The 19,999-nt window shown below is 37.2% G+C and overlaps 3 protein-coding genes across 5 annotated transcripts in view; 1 reads left to right on the top strand and 2 right to left on the bottom strand.

Annotated features, from left to right (window-relative positions):
- Window positions 1–6,087: 6,087 nt before the first annotated feature.
- LOC107660966 (uncharacterized) lies at window positions 6,088–8,124 on the bottom strand. 2 transcript variants are annotated; one of them, XM_016450406.1, is made up of 2 exons: window positions 7,495–8,124; window positions 6,088–7,464 (listed from the first exon to the last, which is right to left on the bottom strand). In XM_016450406.1, exons 1-2 carry the CDS (start codon window positions 7,663–7,665, stop codon window positions 6,331–6,333), a joined length of 1,305 nt encoding a protein of 434 aa, XP_016305892.1. In that variant the 5' UTR covers window positions 7,666–8,124; the 3' UTR covers window positions 6,088–6,330. The 2 variants fall into 2 exon arrangements, with proteins under 2 accessions (XP_016305892.1, XP_016305891.1); XM_016450405.1 differs by having other exon boundaries at window positions 6,088–7,798; window positions 8,063–8,077.
- An 86-nt stretch (window positions 8,125–8,210) lies between these two features.
- LOC107660965 (cyclin-H-like) lies at window positions 8,211–13,552 on the top strand. 2 transcript variants are annotated; one of them, XM_016450403.1, is made up of 10 exons: window positions 8,211–8,501; window positions 8,792–8,921; window positions 9,377–9,499; window positions 9,591–9,664; window positions 9,749–9,959; window positions 10,079–10,242; window positions 10,322–10,392; window positions 11,055–11,157; window positions 13,173–13,236; window positions 13,309–13,552. In XM_016450403.1, exons 2-10 carry the CDS (start codon window positions 8,805–8,807, stop codon window positions 13,339–13,341), a joined length of 960 nt encoding a protein of 319 aa, XP_016305889.1. In that variant the 5' UTR covers window positions 8,211–8,501; window positions 8,792–8,804; the 3' UTR covers window positions 13,342–13,552. The 2 variants fall into 2 exon arrangements, with proteins under 2 accessions (XP_016305889.1, XP_016305890.1); XM_016450404.1 differs by lacking the exons at window positions 8,211–8,501; window positions 8,792–8,921 and adding an exon at window positions 9,057–9,181.
- Window positions 13,553–14,855: 1,303 nt separating this feature from the next.
- LOC107660974 (ras GTPase-activating protein 1-like) overlaps window positions 14,856–19,999 on the bottom strand; it is a 29,026-nt gene continuing 23,882 nt past the window's right edge. Inside the window, exons 21-26 of the mRNA XM_016450412.1 lie at window positions 19,106–19,192; window positions 18,953–19,020; window positions 17,513–17,601; window positions 17,324–17,401; window positions 17,078–17,212; window positions 14,856–15,838 (exon numbers count right to left, since the gene is read on the bottom strand). Of these exons, the coding sequence (XP_016305898.1) occupies window positions 15,755–15,838; window positions 17,078–17,212; window positions 17,324–17,401; window positions 17,513–17,601; window positions 18,953–19,020; window positions 19,106–19,192 (541 nt within the window). The 3' untranslated portion in view covers window positions 14,856–15,754. The remainder of the gene's footprint in view (window positions 15,839–17,077; window positions 17,213–17,323; window positions 17,402–17,512; window positions 17,602–18,952; window positions 19,021–19,105; window positions 19,193–19,999) is intronic.

Here is a 19,999-nt window from a genome sequence, read left to right as displayed (position 1 = left end):
CTGCTAACACACCGATAATAGAATCAATTTGCACACATTTATAGGCACCAGAAATTAAAAGTGACAGAAAATGAAAGTCTCCGAAACAAATGAAACTGCAATGCCCGACAAACCACTAATTCAAAAAGTCTGATGACAAACAAGTGTGAACAGTTCTGTAATATGTGCTTCTCGTACTGTTTATGAAACAAATAAGAAAGAAAAAAAAGAAAGAAAGAAAGTATACGCTGAATGAAACCTGCTAACATAGAGAGAACTAGGCAGACGAGGACAGGCAGAAACTTACAAAAAAAAAAAAGAGTTCTGTTTTATTTTTGAAATCTCTGAATTAATCAGCAAGTAAACTATTACATTAAAGCCTATAAAATACATCTTTTTCTTTCGGTCTCTCTCTCTGTCACACGCTCACTACACACAAGAAACAAAAGCTAATTGAATTGTACTGTTAAAAGGGTTTGAAATTTTAAGAGGGGCTCATACAGCTTTTGTTGATTTAGGTTTTGCACCATCTATCAATGGGTTCATAGGAAGGGATTTAATCAGGTAGGAAACCCGGACAGAAAGAGGTGGGACGGGGTATTGTGTTGGTGTGAAAGCAGAACCAAAAAGGGGCGTCTTTTCACGTTTCTTTGCTTTCACCTGCTGGGATCCATTTGGTCTCTTTCAGGAAGAAAAAGAGGCGAATGCAATGAATAAAGAAAGACAGACGAGTAGCCCATAAAGGCCAATAGCTTAATCAACAGCCACTTGTAATCACCATAGTACTAAACTCGACTGTCAGCTTACTCCATCCTCGCTCATGTAGCCTAATCAAAAACACACAATCAAACCAGGGAAAAAAATAAAACTCTCAGGTTTTTTGGTATTGCTTTAAGTATGTTGTCTTCAATATGTTGCAAAGCATATGGAGAACATTTAGAAATGTTATAAAATCACTCATATCTGGGCAATTTTTCAAATTACAGTCACCCAGTCAAACAACGAGGTCATTGCGCCATCTTGGGGTGGAAGTGGGAACCATCTGCAGCTTTTTCAAATTACAAATAATTAAAAGGTGTTATGAAATGTATAGATTATATATGTTTAGTCCACTTTATCTAATTTTGTACTCATATGTTATTTATTTTTTTAAATAACTGTAACCATATTAACAGACATCCTAAGCGGGAAAAAAAATTGAATAAGGTATGTGAAACAAATTCAGATTTCCAACGGCAAAGAATCAACACTGTTTTAAGGGATTATGAATGTTTTACCATTAGTTTTTCAGTATAATCTATTACGGAAATTTTTTTGGAAATAATGACCACAAGGGGGCCATCTGCAGTTTGATACAGTCTAATTAAAGTCAAATTCACACAGAGGCACACATACAGCTCAAATATTATTATGAAAACTACATTTTAAATAATAAAAACCAACATGCTGTATAAATTAAAAATATGCAAATCAAGTGGAATTGTTGTGGGGGGAAAATATTTCAAATGTCTTTCATTTTGAGATTATAATTAAAATTCCTTTATTTTCTGCTTTGACATGAATGCAATGAAATGGCAAATCATGATTTGGAGTTTGACAGTTATCTGATGACACCATAGTTTTTCGACCTAGAGTACCTAGCCCATAATATTTTCCTTACAAACCAAATGTTGTTGTGGTTTTTTGTTTTGTTTTCCCCAACACCTTTTAAAATTATTTACTGTACAATAATGCGTTTGCCCCCCCCCAGAAACAACTTATAAAATAATACATTTTCAATAGCATGTTTTTCATCTCTCAGTGTCAGTACACCCTTCTTGCCCCATCACACTGTCATTTCAACCCTCTCAAGGCTATCAGGAAAATAAAATTTTCACATGTGAAAGCCACATAAATAACACATTTAATGCTCTGTATGCCTGACCATAAGAAGCCCACACACACACACACACACACACACACACACACACACACACACACGGCAGGGTCAGAAACCCAGAACATTGTGAAGACAGGTCATACATTACTCAGCCAGGTTTGTACATGCATCTATTCCTTGAGAGCGCACTGGCTATTTGGAGAGCTACGGACATGGCACTTTGATAAAAGGGTCATTCTGCAGGCTTTGCGGGGGCTGTGTACTGTGAAGGATTGGATTTTCACATGAATGCTTGCACTCTCGGGCTGCCCGTCCTCTTCTTCATCCACACTAAGATAACCTTTGAATGGCAGATCTCAATTTCTGATTGCTGTCTGATTATCTATTCACCTTCAGCTATATTGACAGGGCACACTGCTATTGAGAAGTGTGTCAGAATGAGAGTGGTCAGAATTCAGATTTGGGGTACAGGAGTGTCCATATTTTCTTAGTCACTTCAGTAGTGAGGAAAAATAATTCATTGCTTATAAAAGGCAATGTAATAAATGAATCACTTAAAGGCATAGTTCACCTAAAAAAATGAAAACTCTGGCATTTTTTATGAGGTTTATCTGCACTCATGTTGTTCCAAACCTTTATGACTTTCTTTCGTCTGAGGAAGACAAAATATATTTTGAATTAGTGTGTGTGTGCTCCACAGGAGAAAGAAGGTCATTCAGCTTTGGAACGACATGAGGGTGAGCAAATGATGACACAATTTTCAGTTTTATTGAACTGTTCCTTTAAAATAAACTGCTAAATTATTATTTAGTTACAGCCTCCCGTAAAATCTTACACTCAAAGAACTGAATTGTCCAATCAAATCAAGTCACCTTTATTTCTATAACGCTTTATACAATACAGATTGTGTCAAAACAGCTTTACAAAGATACACAGGTAACTAACAGAATCAATTATGGAAACTCAGGGACACAATTCAGATACTGCTGTAAAGACAATAGTGTGATTTTTTTAGCTCAAGTCAGTTCAGTGTCGGTTTAGTTCATTGTGAAGTTAATCAGCTGTAAGCAGTTCTACAAAAGGTAGAAACACAAAAAACTAGTGTAACCAGTTTTGAAACTAAAACTAAAAGTCGGCATCGTAGTGTGGTATTGTACAGCTGGAAATGCACTGAAAACAAGAAGCAAATAGGATGCAATATTAAGCTGAGGAATCTAGACAGAGCCCAATTAGAGAGATATGGTTAGGATGGGACCTGCGGTGTGTGTGTGTGTGTGGAGGGGGTGGAACTGATGGGGGAAGGGTGCCCAATGCCAACCTGAGACATTTTGATCTCCACACTTGGATTCACAGGCATAGATTACTCCACTGGCAGACTAATACGCTTCCACACACACGCATAAACACACACAATTGGTCATTGCAGGCAACATGATCTGGGTGGCAACACCGTCAACACTGTGCATGGTGTTATGACGCCATCCTGTCTAGTGCAATCGCCTTTGTCGCAATGAGGACCACAAGCCAATAGCATCCTGCTATTCTCCAAAACATGTTATGGGAATATTCGTCGTGTTTCTGACAAATGCATTTTCAAAATAGTTTGGTTTTGTCAATATAACACTTCCAATGAGTCGAAGGGTACGTCTGACATAAATCGTCAACGGTTTTTCAACCTGAAATTGTAAGTAAGCTATGAATATATTACATCCCTTGATCATGGCACAGTGCCAGCCAGTCTGCAAGCAGAATAGAGATTTGATGAGGTCATGTGATTTAGTAGCTGTTTGCTTCATGGAGAGAGCTGCACTTGTCTATATTGTAGCAGCTAATATCTAATATCCCTCCGTCGGTGTCCATGGCAACGGGCGACAGAAAATGAAAGGAGGAAATTAAATCATGCTGTCATGGGGGTGCATGCATTAATTTTGCATAAAGAGTGGATGATAAGTGAATGCCTGGGCTTGCCTTTGTTCAGTGCCAGTGTCTGGTGCACATCCAAATATGACAAAGCCCAAACCAAAAACTTGGGTTTAAAAGCAGTTCTAAAGAAAAATAAACACTAAATATTAATCACTGTCAACATAAATGTAAATTTGACTGTTGGAAAAAGGGTTCTTTCAGAGGATTTTTTTTCAACAGAAGATCAATCAAATATTATGGATGTACAATATAAAAATTATAAAAAGACATTGATTTCTTTACTATTTTTTCTAAATTAAATTAAAACAAAGAAATAAAATAAAATGTTTTAAATGTGAATATATGCATCCCTTCGGAGCAAAAATGGATATTACATATTGATAAAAAATGAATAAATTTACCTTTGCTGTTATCTAACTTTATCTAAATGTAAAAATATTAAAACTGATAAATGAAACAATATATAATAAAAAATTCTAATAAATTGTCTAAAAAATAGAATTACACTGTACACTTCTGAAGAGGAATAGTATATGCACAACATTTTACAAAAGAGGTCCAAGATATTGCACTAGGTGAAGTGCTACTGGCTACACATTTACATAAGAAATCAAATTTACATATTACCTTCCAGCATATTGCACTGAACATAGTGAGTTTTGGTTCTCTATAGAGTCTGTATACTGGTGTTAAGTTGATAAAGGCCACAACGGAACGTCTGAACGGATGTTCTCGTAACATGCATGAGCCACTACTTGTAGCCTATAGACAATCATTTTGATGGGTAACATTGACTGACATTATGCAGGTACATTTCTCTGGAAGATTTTTCAAGGGCTCTGTGTTGCAATGCTCACAGTTCAGAGCATATTGCATATAACAGAAATAAAGGGTCAATGCCACGATATTGCTCCTTCAAGATGATCCGAGCTGATACTTGTGAAAAAAGCCCCGGCATACACTTTCAATATGTGCATAAAACATACTTTAGCCTGAATGCAACTTAACGAGTTTATTATTTGCTCAGACCTCAACAAGGAGTCTCAGCACAATAATCTTCGACTTTTTGCCTTACATATCCGGGCGCCGAGGGACACAGTGACAGCTGTTCATCACAGCGAAACAGTAATACAAGATATTCCTCTCCCTCCACACCATAAATTTACCAAGCCTGGACATTGATTTATTCATAACCATCAGTATGCATCATTTGTCCAAATTACAGAGAGGAAATATTGACAGAAGATAAATAAAGATAAACTGTGGACAGTGTCAGACACAGCTGATTTCTGACCAACCTGTTTCAAACAACAATACCCAAAGACATCAGTTTATAACTAAAGTCATCTGCCAGAATATATTCGCAATTTAAGGATAAAAGCACTGACACCTTACTCATCTCCACCTGCATTAAATACCAATACAGACAAAATGTCAAACTGTAAAATATCTTGGCTACCTAAAGCCCGCATTTCCAGGCTGAAGGCAGTGCTGACAGCAGCTATCAGCTGCTGCATGACAAACAGATCATGCAAATGACCTCTGATGGATTCAGAAGTGGGAATTTTACAGTCTATCTGTCCATACCTGTGCTATGTGGAAATGAGATTTTAATTCGACCAGACCACCTGTTAACGACAACACACTGACCGAGGGTCTGAGAAGCTGCCATCAAAGAAACATGTATATAATAGGTATCATCTCATGATCCATCACTTCACCAGTTTTTGCATCTTCCCAGCTGCCTATAAGGCAGAGCTTGGATCTCATCAATAATGCAATGAAACATCATGTTTATGCAATTCACACAATGATAGAGCACTAGTACATGATAGTGATTGTAGCCACATACAAGCATACAACAGCCTGTGCCCACTCAAAAGCATAAAAAGCCAGTTATTTAGGTTAAAACACATATATCATCCCTCAACAACAGCAGGAGACTCGAGAGTGTAAAAAGGCAATATATACTCACCTTTTGATTCGGTTTTATGCAGGTTCCTATCGCTTCATGGTAGCACAGCACACAGGACAAATAACTGTAGTGCCATGGTGATATGCAAATTAATGGATCGCGCTGAATACAAGAACATTTATTATTCATAAATTACTCATGTTTATGCAAATTAGGTTACACAGCCCTACTCAAATAGGAGGTTGGTAATTTATTCTGTCTTGCTTCATAAGCTTCTGTGGCTTTTTTTTTTTTAAAAAGGCAAATGTTTGGTCTAACTAACTGCTTTTTTATGTATAAAAAAGGCACGTCAACAGATTTTTATCAAAAGCTTTTATTTTTTTGTGTAATTTAACAGTGTTTAAACATTTAAACCAAAATCGTAGGACAACTCAAGCACCTTCATAATGTAACACACATTAATGCTGCAAAATAACAACTGGGTAAAAACAAAAACAAATGAGAATGTTTTATAACAAACACTTGGCGCCTCCATGTGGTCACCTGAGAGAGCCCGTGTTGCACCTGTCCCGTTATGATTGTGTAAACACTATTATATTTACACTACATAACCTACAAAAAACCTACAACACACCTAAGTCCCAGAATTGTATGCTTGAAAGCCGTTGTGCGTTCCTAGGGCCACAGATCTTCTCAAAACAGTGTTAACCTCTTTTTCAAATTGATGAAGAAGTTTAAAGTCGCAGAATCCTCTGTACAGTAACCCGGTAGCCAGTGTTTTCATAGCCTCCTTCATTTGCCACAGTGAAGGTACAGTGGCCGTGTGTAAATCACCGTTGAGCTCAGCCGTGACCACTGTCGGTTCGAGTTTCGGAATGTCCAGATCCGTTAGTTCGTCGCGTTCATCGCTAGATCGGTCCGTTATGCTCTCGTCAGATTGTTGGGTAACTTGACCAGACGCACTTCGGTCCTCGGTTTGGTCGCTTTGTGGATTTTCTGAACACTGTTCGAACTGGAACATCTCTCGTACAACTTTCTCACGGGTTTTATATCGGTTGAGCCAGTCTGCGCTTGCACGAAAGCTACCGAACCCCATCATCCTAGCCAACCGAGTCGCTTCTGAACGAATCATTTGATCTGTAATAATACCGTTCTCTCGAGAATGATCGATCCATCTCCAAAGCGCGGCTTCAAGCTGTCGCGTCTTTGTAGATGTGAAATCCATCCTTGGTACCAATTGTGCCACCGTCTTATTATCAGAAGATCGATTATTTCGGCCGATCCGGAACATCGCTCGTACGATTCCTTCTCGTGTTTTAAAGCGGCTGAACCAGTCTGTGTTCGCTCTGAAGTTACGGAAACCCCCAGTCCTGGCCAACCGAGCCGCTTTTGAACGAATCGTCGATTCATCTACGCTGATGCCGCTCTCACAAGAATTATCGATCCATCGCCACAGTGCAGCTTCGATTCGATGCGTCTTTTTGGCTGTAAGGTTGCTTTTAGGCTCCGCCGCTTTGTTATCGTTACCGGATTTGGGCTCTTTTGGTGCGTCTCCCGTTTTTCGGTCGACCTGGAACATCTTTCGTATTACTGTCTCCCGTGTTTTGAAGCGTGCCAACCATTCGGTGCTCGCACTGAAATTACAGAGGCCCATTTCTGTAGCCACCAGAGTCGCTTTTTTACGAATCGTTGAATCATCTACTGCAATTCCGTTCTCACGAGAAGTATCGATCCACCTCCAGAGTGCAGCTTCTACTCGAGGCGTCTTGCGAGATGGAAAGACAGTCCTGGGAAGGTTAGACTTGGCATTTTTAATATTCCTTTTCCGGAGCCAGATGCAAAGCAGCGGCCCTGAGATGTTTAGCAGACGCGCTGCAGCTCTTTGGGACATTGGAGGAAGCTGGTCATATTTCTCGAGTATACGCTTTCTTTCCTCAATTGATCTGCGGAAATATTTCCTCGTTGCCATGTTTATGTTTTCTCAGAAGCGATGGAGATTTGAACTCTGGCGGTGATTCTTTTAAGTTGGATCTTTTCAGTGAATCAATTGAACCGGTTCGGTCAGAATGATTCGGACATGAATCAGACTTAATCGAGCAGTGCTGACATTTTACAAATAAAACTAAAATGTGTGTATGACGTGACTATATGAGAGTTCTATTAACACGAATACGAATCATTCACTGTTTATAATTGTATTTGTTCCAATTCAGTTATTACAGCAGTTATTAATGTCTTAAAAACAAAAGTCATTAAGAAACGAAATATGATTTGAAAAAAGACCTTTATAAAACGATGTCATGTGCGGTTATAAATAGCTCAAACTGGTCGTTTTAGTGGGTGGTAAGATAAGCCTTGGCACATACTCTGGTTCTGGAAGGCCACTACAGAGATCCAAACAAGTTCCAAAACGCCTGACTGGAAGTTTCTAGTAATCCTGGAGACCTTGATTAGCTGGTTCAGGTGTGTTTAATTAAGGTTGGAGCTAAACTGAACAAAATTTGACACCCCTAGTGCATGAAGTAAAACAATTGCTGAATTGTTTGTATGATCTGGATCTTTAAAACAAACTATTCTAAAGAGCCGATTCACAGAAATGAGTCAGACTCGTGAGTGGGGAACACAATCGACATCATCCAAAAGCGACTAACGGTGGCGTGAATCGTACGCGACGCGTTCTCGCGCATGTCTACTGTTGAAACCTTGGTTGAAACAAAGATCAATAGCTGAATCTTTTAAAACCATTTAATATTTGTACGACCATCCTTGATACACAGTTGGAGCGTCACAGTGTGCCCAAGAGGGGTGAGACAGAAATATTTCATCCTTAGGATAAACTATATTTTTAATTAAATCTGAAAAAAAAAAAAATTTGCCTTAGTTAACTGCCTTGGCAGTGCACTGCACTGACTTAAATACTAGTGATTCTTAAATACATGTAGACTTTATTATGTGCAACGTTATATCATAACCATAACGTCATATTATATATATCATAACTCGTCTGCTACCTACTGGACTTGTGCACGAGAGCTGCGGTTTGTCAAAATGCACGTATCTGGTGTGTAATCATAGTTGTATTGTTCTGTCCACAGCTTTATATTCAACATGTATCACAACAGCTCTCAGAAGAAATTCTGGATTTACGATAAAGAGGAATCCTTAGATAAATTAAGACTAGAAGCTAATCGGAAGTTCTGCTCAAAAGGCTTGTCCAGTGGGAAGGTAAGTGACAACTGCAGGAATTCTCTTTATACACTTATTTTACATACAAGTCTACAAAATATTCTATCTATCTATCTATCTATCTATCTATCTATCCACAAAGCACAGTAATCCAGCCATTTATCCACAGCTTTATATTCAACATGTATCACAACAGCTCTCAGAAGAAATTCTGGATTTACGATAAAGAGGAATCCTTAGATAAATTAAGACTAGAAGCTAATCGGAAGTTCTGCTCAAAAGGCTTGTCCAGTGGGAAGGTAAGTGACAACTGCAGGAATTCTCTTTATACACTTATTTTACATACAAGTCTACAAAATATTCTATCTATCTATCTATCTATCTATCTATCTATCTATCTATCTATCCACAAAGCACAGTAATCCAGCCATTTATAGTGTTAACAGCAAGCATAAACATCAATCATACTTAAAAAGACTTCATCTGTTTTTCAGCCTGGAATAAACGAATCCATGTGTCTTGATGAACAAGAAGAGAAAGATCTCTTCAGACACTATGAGAAGAGATTGTTAGACTTCTGTGCCATATTCAAGCCTGCTATGCCTAAATCTGTTGTGGTAATAAATGTCACTTTTATCAGTTAAAGATGGGATCATCTAGTGTGCCGTTCTGGCTTTTTGTATTTTAAAACCAGTATATGTTTTAAAGGGCACAGCTTGTAATTATTTTCTAAGATTCTATTTGAACAACTCTTTGATGGAGTATCACCCTCGGACGATAATGTAAGTGTACTGAGTTGAAGGAGTTATAAGATCATGGCTTATTAGAGATGTTTCATTTCTGACTTTCACGCCCCACTTTTGCAGGTTGACATGTGCGTATCTCTCCTGTAAAGTGGATGAGTTTAATGTGTCCAGCACTCAGTTTGTGGGGAACCTTCAGGAGAGCCCAGCAGGACAGGAGAGGGCTCTAGAACAGATTCTGGAGTATGAGCTGCTTCTTATCCAGCAGCTCAATTTTCATCTGGTTGTTCACAATCCTTATCGGCCCTTGGAGGGCTTCCTGATTGACCTGAAGGTGAGTCTAAAGCCTGGTTGTAGACAGTCCCACCCCAAATGCATGCCCTTGGTTGGGGCTGCTCAAACATTTTTAAAATTTGCTAAGTGAATTGAAGTGCATGGTTTCTGTATTCGCAGACCAGATACCCATTGTTAGAGAACCCAGAGATGCTGAGAAAGAGTGCAGAAGACTTTCTCAACAGAGCAGCAATGACCGATGCTGGACTCCTCTTTTCTCCGTCTCAGATCGCCCTTACCGCCGTCCTTAACGGTGCTGCACGTGCTGACCTCAAGATGGAGGCGTAGGTTTCTCCTTCAGCATTCAGATTCGAACAGTTGAGACGTCAGGACGTTAAAAAGTATTTTCTTTGACATTTACAGATATTTGACCGAATGCATGGGGCTTAAGGAGGATAAAGAGACCCTCTCAAAGATGTATGAGTCTATGAGACGTAAGTATTTTTCTTTTCTTTTTTTAACTGTTAAAATGTCACTAGATAAGAGATGAATAACTTCATAAAAGGTCTCAGATATTCAGTGGGTAAATCTGATAAATGGTGGCCAGGAACTTCATCAAAGTTATTTTATGAGAGGTTTATCTCCTAAAAGATCAGTTTTGCTATGAAATGCCATTTTGAAGACTAAAGAAGACCGAATATGACCGAATTTATATTTCTAATCACCTTAAAAACCTTTTGATCTAAAGACTTGAATGGCCAACAGACTCTGACAGTTCATGTGAGACTGGAGTAATGGCTGCTAAAAAGTCACAGGAATAAATTACATTATCAAGTATATTAAATTAATTTATTTTAAATATTTTATTTAAAGTATTACTGTTTGGCTCTATTTTTGATTCAATAATTGCAGCCTCGGTGAGTGACTTCTTTCAAAACTATAGAAGAAAAAAAAAACGTATCAATGTAGTGCATATCCATGCATCAGAAGTTTTGATTTGCTCTTGTTGTGCATTATAGTAACTTATTGGGCAAACCAGTTATTTGGAAGCTTGCTGTGTTAAGGACAACTTTGGTCATCAAAGATTTTGCTATTGGTTCATTAAGGATATAAATCTACCATGTGGACCATGATATTGTGTCTGTTTTCATTCTAGGAATAACAAGTCTTGTTAAAGCATACGAGCTTCCCAAAGCTGAGGAGGTCAATACCTGCAAACAGAAACTGGAAAGGATTCATGCTCAGTTTGCTACAAACTTGTGAGTATTTGTTGGAAATTATAAAATCAATGACATGGCCCTTACAGTTTTAATCAGATCAGTCTGTTTAAAAAGCACACAAAACTAATCATACTAAGAGTTTTATTCAGCCAGGTTAGTAACTTGGTGTTTTGTATCTAAGATGCAAAAGTCGTGGGTTTTGAGTATAAAATAGAAAAATAAAAATACATGAGCTACCTAAAATACAAAAAAAAAAAAAGTAAATCTGCATCATGCTTTTCATAGATTTGCTGGGTCATAAAATGCAGCTAAATGTACCATACAGAATCCCCTACATCAGCTGTTGATGAAAATGGGGATTGAGTACAAAGTGAGCCGTTTCAAGTCAGTTGTAGCGAATATACACCTTCATACACTAACATGAATGCATTACCATGTTTTTATGACAGCACAATGGTTAAAAGCAGTTTTTTGGACATGTACCTTGGTAGTCATTCATTACAATGATGTATATCAGAGTACCATGGTATTTTCATCAGTCATCTCCACTGTACAATGGTACCACCACAGTACTTTCTTTGTGAGGGAGTCAGCGAGTACAGGACAATGCAACTACTTGTCAAATCGAGCAAACAAAAGGACATTATAGAATAAATTGGTGATACGTTTTGAAGTTTTACATAATAATACACATCAAGAAACAGCCTAATTAACTCCTCAAGCGAGTTTGATAAACATGAACAGACTGATATAATAAAATAATATAGTTTTACAGTCAGTAGGTCTTGATGCTCGACTTGTTTGTGATATGAAATAAACCAGGAAGCTCATAATCTACTTGGCCCATTCTAGGGAAAAGCTTTAAAATTCATTTGAGCTTGAGATGGTGCCATTGTAGGTTAGGTGGAAGAACAGGGGCAGGTTATTAAAAGTGGACGCATGCTCCAGCCTCGTGTAATCTATCCTCCAAAATTGAATCAAGTCTCACTGATCTGCTCATGTATCACATACAAACGCTGGTTTGGAGATAAAAGCCAAGATGCAGCATCTTGTCAAGCGAAGCGGCTCAGAAGGTAAGATAGGATATCTATAGGATCTAAGCCTAACCTCTATCTGAAACCACAGTCGGAAACAGGAAGAGGTTGTGCGGTAGTATTGAGTGTAGACGGTTTCTTAAGGCTTGCATCATAAGTGCATCTCGCTTCCCTGATGGTCAAGAGCAATGCAGTGCCAAAGTTCTTGATGCCAGTCTAGCGCTCGCAGCTCCCAGGTCGGTTACACCAGTGGTATCAATCAAAGTCGGACAGATCCAAGTTGATTTTGCAGATGTCTCCACGAGGGGTCAAGTCGACAAGCGTTTCAGATGTATGTTTCATTTTGGTTCTTCTGTTGAAGATTCGTGATTTTCAGTGTAGGAAGGTCCAAGAGATCATTTCGACAGAAATAATATCTCTAACCATCTCTTTGATGGCTCAATGTGAATTCAAGTTTTGAATCTGTTGCTTTGAGATGGAGATTGGCAGTGTGTTGCCTAACTAGAGTCAGAGCATCCACCTTCTTCATTTGGCTTGCTGTTTTTGCTACCAATCTTTTCTTTCAGAGGATCTGGATAGTGGTTGCTACAGCCATAAAGGTACATTCAGTTCTGCAAAATAAAGACAAAATTAGGCACGGTGACCTTTCAGGATTAAGTCTTGAGGGATTGATGGTAAGCCATAAGAAATTTCAAGCACTTTCAGAAGGCTATGGCATTGTAATGCCTACATGCTATAGCTCAGCTTGTTCATCACCCTATTTAGACACAGGATTTCTAGCTCACAACAGTTATAAAAGTCTATGGAATCCATTTCTTTTGAGGCTGCGGTTAAACAACAACCTAACACGGACAAGAACTGATCTATAACTACACAGTTTTGAGCTACATTGATGCACTAGTTTACATGTTTTGATGTGTGTGAGATTGATGGGTCACCAAAGACAGTTACTAAATGAATGTAGTCTTCAGATGATAACAGTTTATGGTTTGGATGCTTTCCTCTGTCCATGTCCTTCAGGAAAAGAAAACATGGATATGAAGATGATGATCACGTCGTGAAAAGGCAGATGGTGGTTGAGGAAGTAAGTTTATTTGTTCCTCAAATGCACATCCTCTGGCTACTGCTTGAAGCTTATGGATTTTCTGTTTTGCAGGAGTGGACTGATGAGGATTTGGATGCATTGTGACAGTGAAATTGCTTTTAAATTGGCAACATCCTCTGAACAGGTTGAGTGATTGCTTTTGACACTTGCCATAACTGACAGAGGATGCACTTCTCAAACTGGATTGTAAATATTTCAGCAAAATGTCATCTAAAGCTTTTTCTTCTGTGAAAATAAAACCTCATTTTTGTATTATTAATATAATTGTTGGGTTATTGTATTAACACAATATTACCACAAGCATGGAGCATTTACGCTGCTTTTTTTTAAAGAAAAAAATGCTTGTCAGCAAGGATGCATTACATTGATCAAAAGTGACAGTAAAGACATTTGTTACAAATGATTTATGTTGACTATACTGTTCTTCTGAACTTTTCATCAAAGAATCCTGAAAAAAAGTATCACAGGTTCCACATAAATATTACAACTGATAATGACTACATTTACATGGATATCAGTAATCTAATTATTTACCTTATTCTAAATAAGACAATATTATGATTAAGGTGTTTACATGAGTTGCTTTTAGAATATTCCTTTCATGTTCCCGGTTTACTTGTTATAGTACATAGTTCGATTAATGGCACACGTCATTACGTCCCCTCCGGAATTTCACGTTTAAACATAGTTCGCCTTCGTGATAATGCCATGTATAGTTTTGGGTGTTTCATTTTTAATTTTATGAAAGCTTCAAGTGCAGTTAATTATTTATACATGCATACAGACGATGGTGGTGTTGAAGCGCTTTTATTTTCCGTCAGATAGTTGACCACTGCTGTGTGTGTATCCTGCCGCAAAATGCGGCGAAAAGTCCTAGACGACGGTAATAACGTGAATGTGTTTACATGTCTATACTGCACTTCAGTAATGCGACTAAAATAGGAATACTCCACATGTCTGAATTCGATTAGTGTTTACTTCGATTATGACTTTAGCCGGATTAAGGTAAGCAAAAATCTCTGTTTACATAGTAGATTCTCAATCAGAGTAACGCTATTGTCTTAATCGTATTAAAATCGGAGTATTGTTGTCCATGTAAACGTACTGAATGAAATGTTTCTTGAGCAGCAAATCAGCATATTAGAATGATTTCTGAAGGATCATGTGACACTGAAGACCAATGATGCTGAAAATTGAGTTGTCAACGCAGAAATAAATTACATTTTAAAATAGAAGTTATTTAAAATTGTAATAATTTCACAATATTAGATTGTTTTTTATTAATGTCTTTCAAAAATGCTATTAAAAATCTTACCGACCCCAAGCTTTTGAATGGTAGTTAAAATCCACAGGATAGCATAAACTACCAGCAACTTCAATCACTGCTGTAACACTTGTACTTTTTTTAGCCTTCAAGTAGTCATTCAACAGATTACAGTACACACATTAGATTACAGGGTCAGTCTCCCTACAGAAAAGCGGGGTTAAAGGGATGTTCTGGGTTATGCTCAAGTGACACATCACAGATGCTGTTGATAACCATAATAATGGTTCTTTATTCAAAATCAAGAACTGAAAACAGAGACAAACACTAGAATATTTTTAGAGGAGCACAACAGCCGTCTTATTTTCAAAAGCTGTTTTCACGAGCTGATCTGAGACAGTACTTTATAAAACATGTTTAATAAGTGCATGCATTCCTGATACAATCTTTACTATTATAGATTTTACTGCTGTAAACATTTTTTTACCTTAAACTTTTCTCCTGAGAACATGTCTGGCTTTGAATTTGTCTCAGGGAAGACTGAACCAATCAAACATATTGTACAATATGGAAAACAAATCAGGTTACCTCAAATTATATACTCATGATTCCAGCAAGAGAATTTATTGTTTTGATATAAAATAATCATACTCTGAGGATGATAAAAAGAAAAACAAAATCCAGTCTACAGCACAAATTGAACTAAATGGAACAGGGAAAAGGACAAAGAACACTAGTCTGAGCACATTTTTCATATTCATAGCCATGTAAATCAGTTACAAATTACAGTATAAAAAGCATTTTAGCTCATAATCCAGTTATAGAGAAGAATCATTGCGGCCTTGTGTCAGTTCAGTTTCAGATCAAGCAGATGAAGAGATACACTTTGGCAACCTGTATTTAAAAAACATCATTCTGTCGACTTGATGGGTCATTTGTTTGACCCGTCTGTTAGATTGATATGTACCCAAAATACGGAGAGCAGTCAAACCAAACGATCTGGTCGTGTGATTAGAAAGTCATTGGTGTTGGACTTGGCAGTCCAGCCGTTTTGTTTTCTGCTGTAGTTTGCATAGTTCTCGTGGCACAGACAATGAGGCGGAGGAAAAGGTAGGATGGAAGATATGGGGAGGGTGGGAGTTGGCATGGGGATGAGGGTGGAGCATGCTGGGGTCCCATTGGCTACTCCATGGAGACGGAGACAAACTGACAGACAAAATGACAGAGGAGGAACTACCTGTTGCTGTTGGACATGGCATAGTGCGCCTGTTTCTGCTGGAGGAGCTCAGTGATGGCCAGCAGCTTTTTCAGCACGTGCTGTGAAGAACAGAAAGAGCCAACAAACAATGATTGCATTATAATCTTCACCTGCTGGGTTAAAAAAATGGCACAGCAAAGCCAAAGGAAATGCATTTTTTTGTCTCGTTTTCTCAAGGTCACTTGTGAGGTAATCTTGTGATGCCGACAGTCATTTTCTGATCCTCTGGTGGCCTTTTCATTAATGTTTGCACCAATAAAGGTGTGTGGGTGAAAATTCTGACTTACTGAGCTTCAATGATAAATAAAACCAGCTAGATGTATCACAACAGAACTGTGTTACACTTTATTTTGATAGTCCACTTTAGACATTCTACTAACTATAAGTAACTTTGCAACTACATGTCTATTAACTCTCAGAGTAGACTGTTAGGTTAGGCTTATGGTTAGTAGAATAAGTTGACACATACTTGCAAAGTTTCTTATAGTCAGTATGTTGTATGCTGTGGACCCATCAAAATAAAGTGTTGGAAGATATTAAGCAGACAGTCTACTAATACTCTAATGACTGCGAGTTTACATGTACAGGTGCATCTCAATAAATTAGAATGTCGTATGTACATGTGTGTATATTTATATATACATAATAAATATACACAGTACACACATATATTATGTAAATAAAAACTTTTATTTTGGATGCGATTAATCGTGATTTATTGTTTGACAGCACTAAATATAATATAATAAAAACAAATTGAAGCATTTAAACTGACCGAATATAATAGAAAACAAAGCGTTTATAATGAGATCTGTAAGCTAAATATTTTGAAAAAACGTGAACGTGAATTCTTATATAGTTATCCAAACATCCCTATGTAGTAGAGTTTGCACACTACTACACCTGTGTGTGTGCACATGCTACTCCTTCTATGAAACCATAAACTGCATTCACAGGTTCTTAATCTATAGCGTGCCAACTCTATAGCGGTTTGTGTGTGTCCTGTGCATGGCATATTATTTCTTCTGCACAGTAGCTTAGAGGGAATATTGTGGCCATGCTAGTTTTGTGTCTCTGAAGACACTCTGCATTTCTTTCATCTTTTGAAATAAAACAATTTCAGCTAAAAGCAATACTATATTATAAGTAACTGTGTAATAAGCGTGGTAACGAACAGTCAGTTCATACATTCGTGTCAGTGTCCTGATCACTCGGTCAGGGTTTGTTTTGCGTTTTATTATGGTTTATTATGTCTATATATATGTCCCACCATCATGTATCACAAGAGAGACACATACCTGCTGTGCTCCTCTCTCATTGCTGAGGGTGCGGAGTTCGTCAGAATGACTAGCACAGATCTCATGCAGGGCAGCAAGGTCACGGGACAAATCAGTCCTAAAGTGCTCGGTAGATTCCGGGAGATCAGGAACATTCTGGAGAAACAGCACAGAGAGAATGTTATAGGAAAGCTACTTCACACAGAGCTCATAAACTGAGCTGCAGGCAACCCATGCTGCTTTAAAAATGGATACAGTGCAGTTTACCCCCAGCTCATCCAGAAACATGATCATCCTTTGTTTGTTGTTCTTGATGAAAGGATTCACCCCCTCCATGTAGGGCTCCTGCAACACAAACACATCACGACAAATGCATCTCAACATTAGCATTAACAGGACTCTTTGACGTCTATTCAGCGTAACTCATTTTCTAACACGGCGTGAAAATCCAAACACCTTAGCACCGAATTCCACCAGGTTGGCCAAGTTCTGCACAGACTTTGCTACCAGGGTAAGCGTTCGACCTGCTGTGGAGGATGGAGGGTCTGCAAAGACAAGACACATTTTCGTTACAGTTAATATCAGACTAAACAAGTTGAGGTACCAATATTCATTTCATTTTGTACACTTTTTTTAGACATGGCTTTTACACAAAAAAGTTCTTAAAATTCAATATTTTTTATGTCATGTCACATTAGTTATGGTTTGGTAATGTAGTCTGTTGTTAATTAACTTGTCAACTTCTATATAGTCTTTGAAATCTATGAAGTTTTTAGAATTCTGTGGTGAACAGAAAAAAAAAAACTGAAAAAAAAAAAAAAAAAAAAAAAAAAAAAAAAAAAAAAAAAAAGAAATCTTACTGACCCCAAACGTTTGAACCTAAAAATCTAAAAATGACAATATATTTGTAAAAACTTAATTTTTTTTTTTTATTCTTTGGTGAATATAAAATTAAAAAACTAAATTTTCTAAATAAAATTCTATAAATAAAATTGATCAATTGAATGCATCCTTCCTTAAAGTACTGAAAAACGTTTGAACAAAAATAAATCTCAAAATACATAAACATCAATAAATTTGAACACTTCTAAACAACTTTATATATACTTAAATCTGATATCCAGAAGTAAGACACTGAGTATACCTCACATGCGATAGCCTACTAGCCGGGACAACTTCTTTATGTTTACAGACGTGACGTAATGACGCAGTGCCATGCTCCAATTTCCCGCGAAAACCTACCCGTACCACTCAAATTAGAAAAACATTATTATAAGCTAACCGTTGTGAATCAGGCTGAAGTAAGGCGATAGTTTTGAACACTGGCTGGTTGTGTACTTGCTCAAGTATTGATTTCGGATCATTTTTAACCAAAAAAAGTTACGGACTGCAGCTTTAAGTATTAACTTCTTTTACAACTTAACAAATACATTTTTCTTTGTCCTTGACAAACACTGACAATTTACTGCAGTGTTATTTTTGTCTTGCATTTATCCAACAGTATATGTAGATCGCTTTCAAATTAAATTACAATTTTATTAAAATTAATTAAAAATACATGACTATTCATTACATTTTTATGCTCTTATGATCTGACATTTTTGTTAGAAAGATTTTTAAAACCCTTCATTAACAAAAAAACTTTTTTTTCCCAAATATTTTATTCCAGCTAAATATAAAATGTACAACAAATCCACTTTCTTATAAAAATACGAAAGGCTGTTGACTTTGCCTCACTATGACATGTTTATGCCTTTTACACATTTGGACCGTTAAGTGCTCTTCTATCAGACTGAAGCTCTAACAGGTGCAGAATGAAATATTTGAGTGGGTACTTGACCCAAGTATGTTGAATCTTACAAAAAAAAAGTGCTTGTGTGCAAGCTGTGCACTCACCAGCAATGATGTTGAACATTCTGGGGTTGAGAATGGCAGGGCAGATGAGCCTTAGGAAGACAAAACCACTGGAGGACAGAGACAAACACATTTTGGCACTTTGCAAGATGTAGCTCTGTAAACACATGCAAATGTAGCTTGACAATGTGTTACCTCACAACTCGGGTTCTCATTGTAGTGTTGGTAGGCCATTTCTGCTGCACAGACTTCTGAAGACAGCCATAAATGTACCTCAGGGTCCTTAGACAAGGAGGAAACATACACTTCTTTATGGTACAACGCTGTTTATACAGCCTTAGTATTCATAGTTTGTCTAATCAATTCAGCACAATATGGACAGGAAGGTAATATAGTGGGGATGCACTGATATAAAAATCTGGTCTTTATGATAAGCTGATATTATTTTCTTATAATAATTATTCTGTTAAGCGGATATTATTTTGTAATGGCTGATGACCAATAATAAGCTAATGTTACAAATGTATACTACTATGCCTAAAATAAAAAATAAAAAACATATAATATTCAAGTATATTTAATTATATTATTGTTTAAAATTGTGGTCTTTTTTTTTTTTGAAAGAAATTAATTCTTTTATTCAGAAAGGATGCATTAATTTTAACAGAAGTGTCAGTAAAGATATGTAAGTTACACAAGATTTCTATTTCAAATAAATGCAAAAAAAAAAAAAAAAAGTCTCAGCTGCACAACTGTTTTCAACATTGATATGTAATTCGAGCTCCAAATCAGCATATTAGAAGGAGTTATGGCTTCTGAAAATGTAGCTTTGCCATAACAGGAATAAACTACATTAAGATACAGTGGGTACGGAAAGTATTCAGACCCCCTTCAATTTTTCACTCTTTGTTATATTGCAGCCATTTGCTAAAATCATTTAAGTTAATTTTTTTTCCTCATTAATGTACACACAGCACCCCATATTGACAGAAAAACACAGAATCGTTGACATTTTTGCAGATTTATTAAAAAAGAAAAACTGAAATATCACATGGTCCTAAGTATTCAGACCCTTTGCTCAGTATTTAG

Source organism: Sinocyclocheilus anshuiensis, unplaced genomic scaffold (assembly GCF_001515605.1).
Source record: "Sinocyclocheilus anshuiensis isolate Anshui unplaced genomic scaffold, SAMN03320099.WGS_v1.1 scaffold1895, whole genome shotgun sequence".
Classification (NCBI taxonomy): domain Eukaryota; kingdom Metazoa; phylum Chordata; class Actinopteri; order Cypriniformes; family Cyprinidae; genus Sinocyclocheilus; species Sinocyclocheilus anshuiensis.
This window is presented reverse-complemented; position numbering and strand designations above follow the sequence as displayed.

Coding starts and splice junctions, on each gene's coding strand:
- LOC107660966 (XM_016450405.1), bottom strand. CDS start 7,665: ATGGCAACGAGGAAATATTTCCGCAGATCAATTGAGGAAAGAAAGCGT.
- LOC107660965 (XM_016450403.1), top strand. CDS start 8,805: ATGTATCACAACAGCTCTCAGAAGAAATTCTGGATTTACGATAAAGAG. Junction 10,393..11,054: donor GATGTATGAGTCTATGAGAC/GTAAGTATTTTT, acceptor TTTTCATTCTAG/GAATAACAAGTCTTGTTAAA. Junction 13,237..13,308: donor GGCAGATGGTGGTTGAGGAA/GTAAGTTTATTT, acceptor TCTGTTTTGCAG/GAGTGGACTGATGAGGATTT.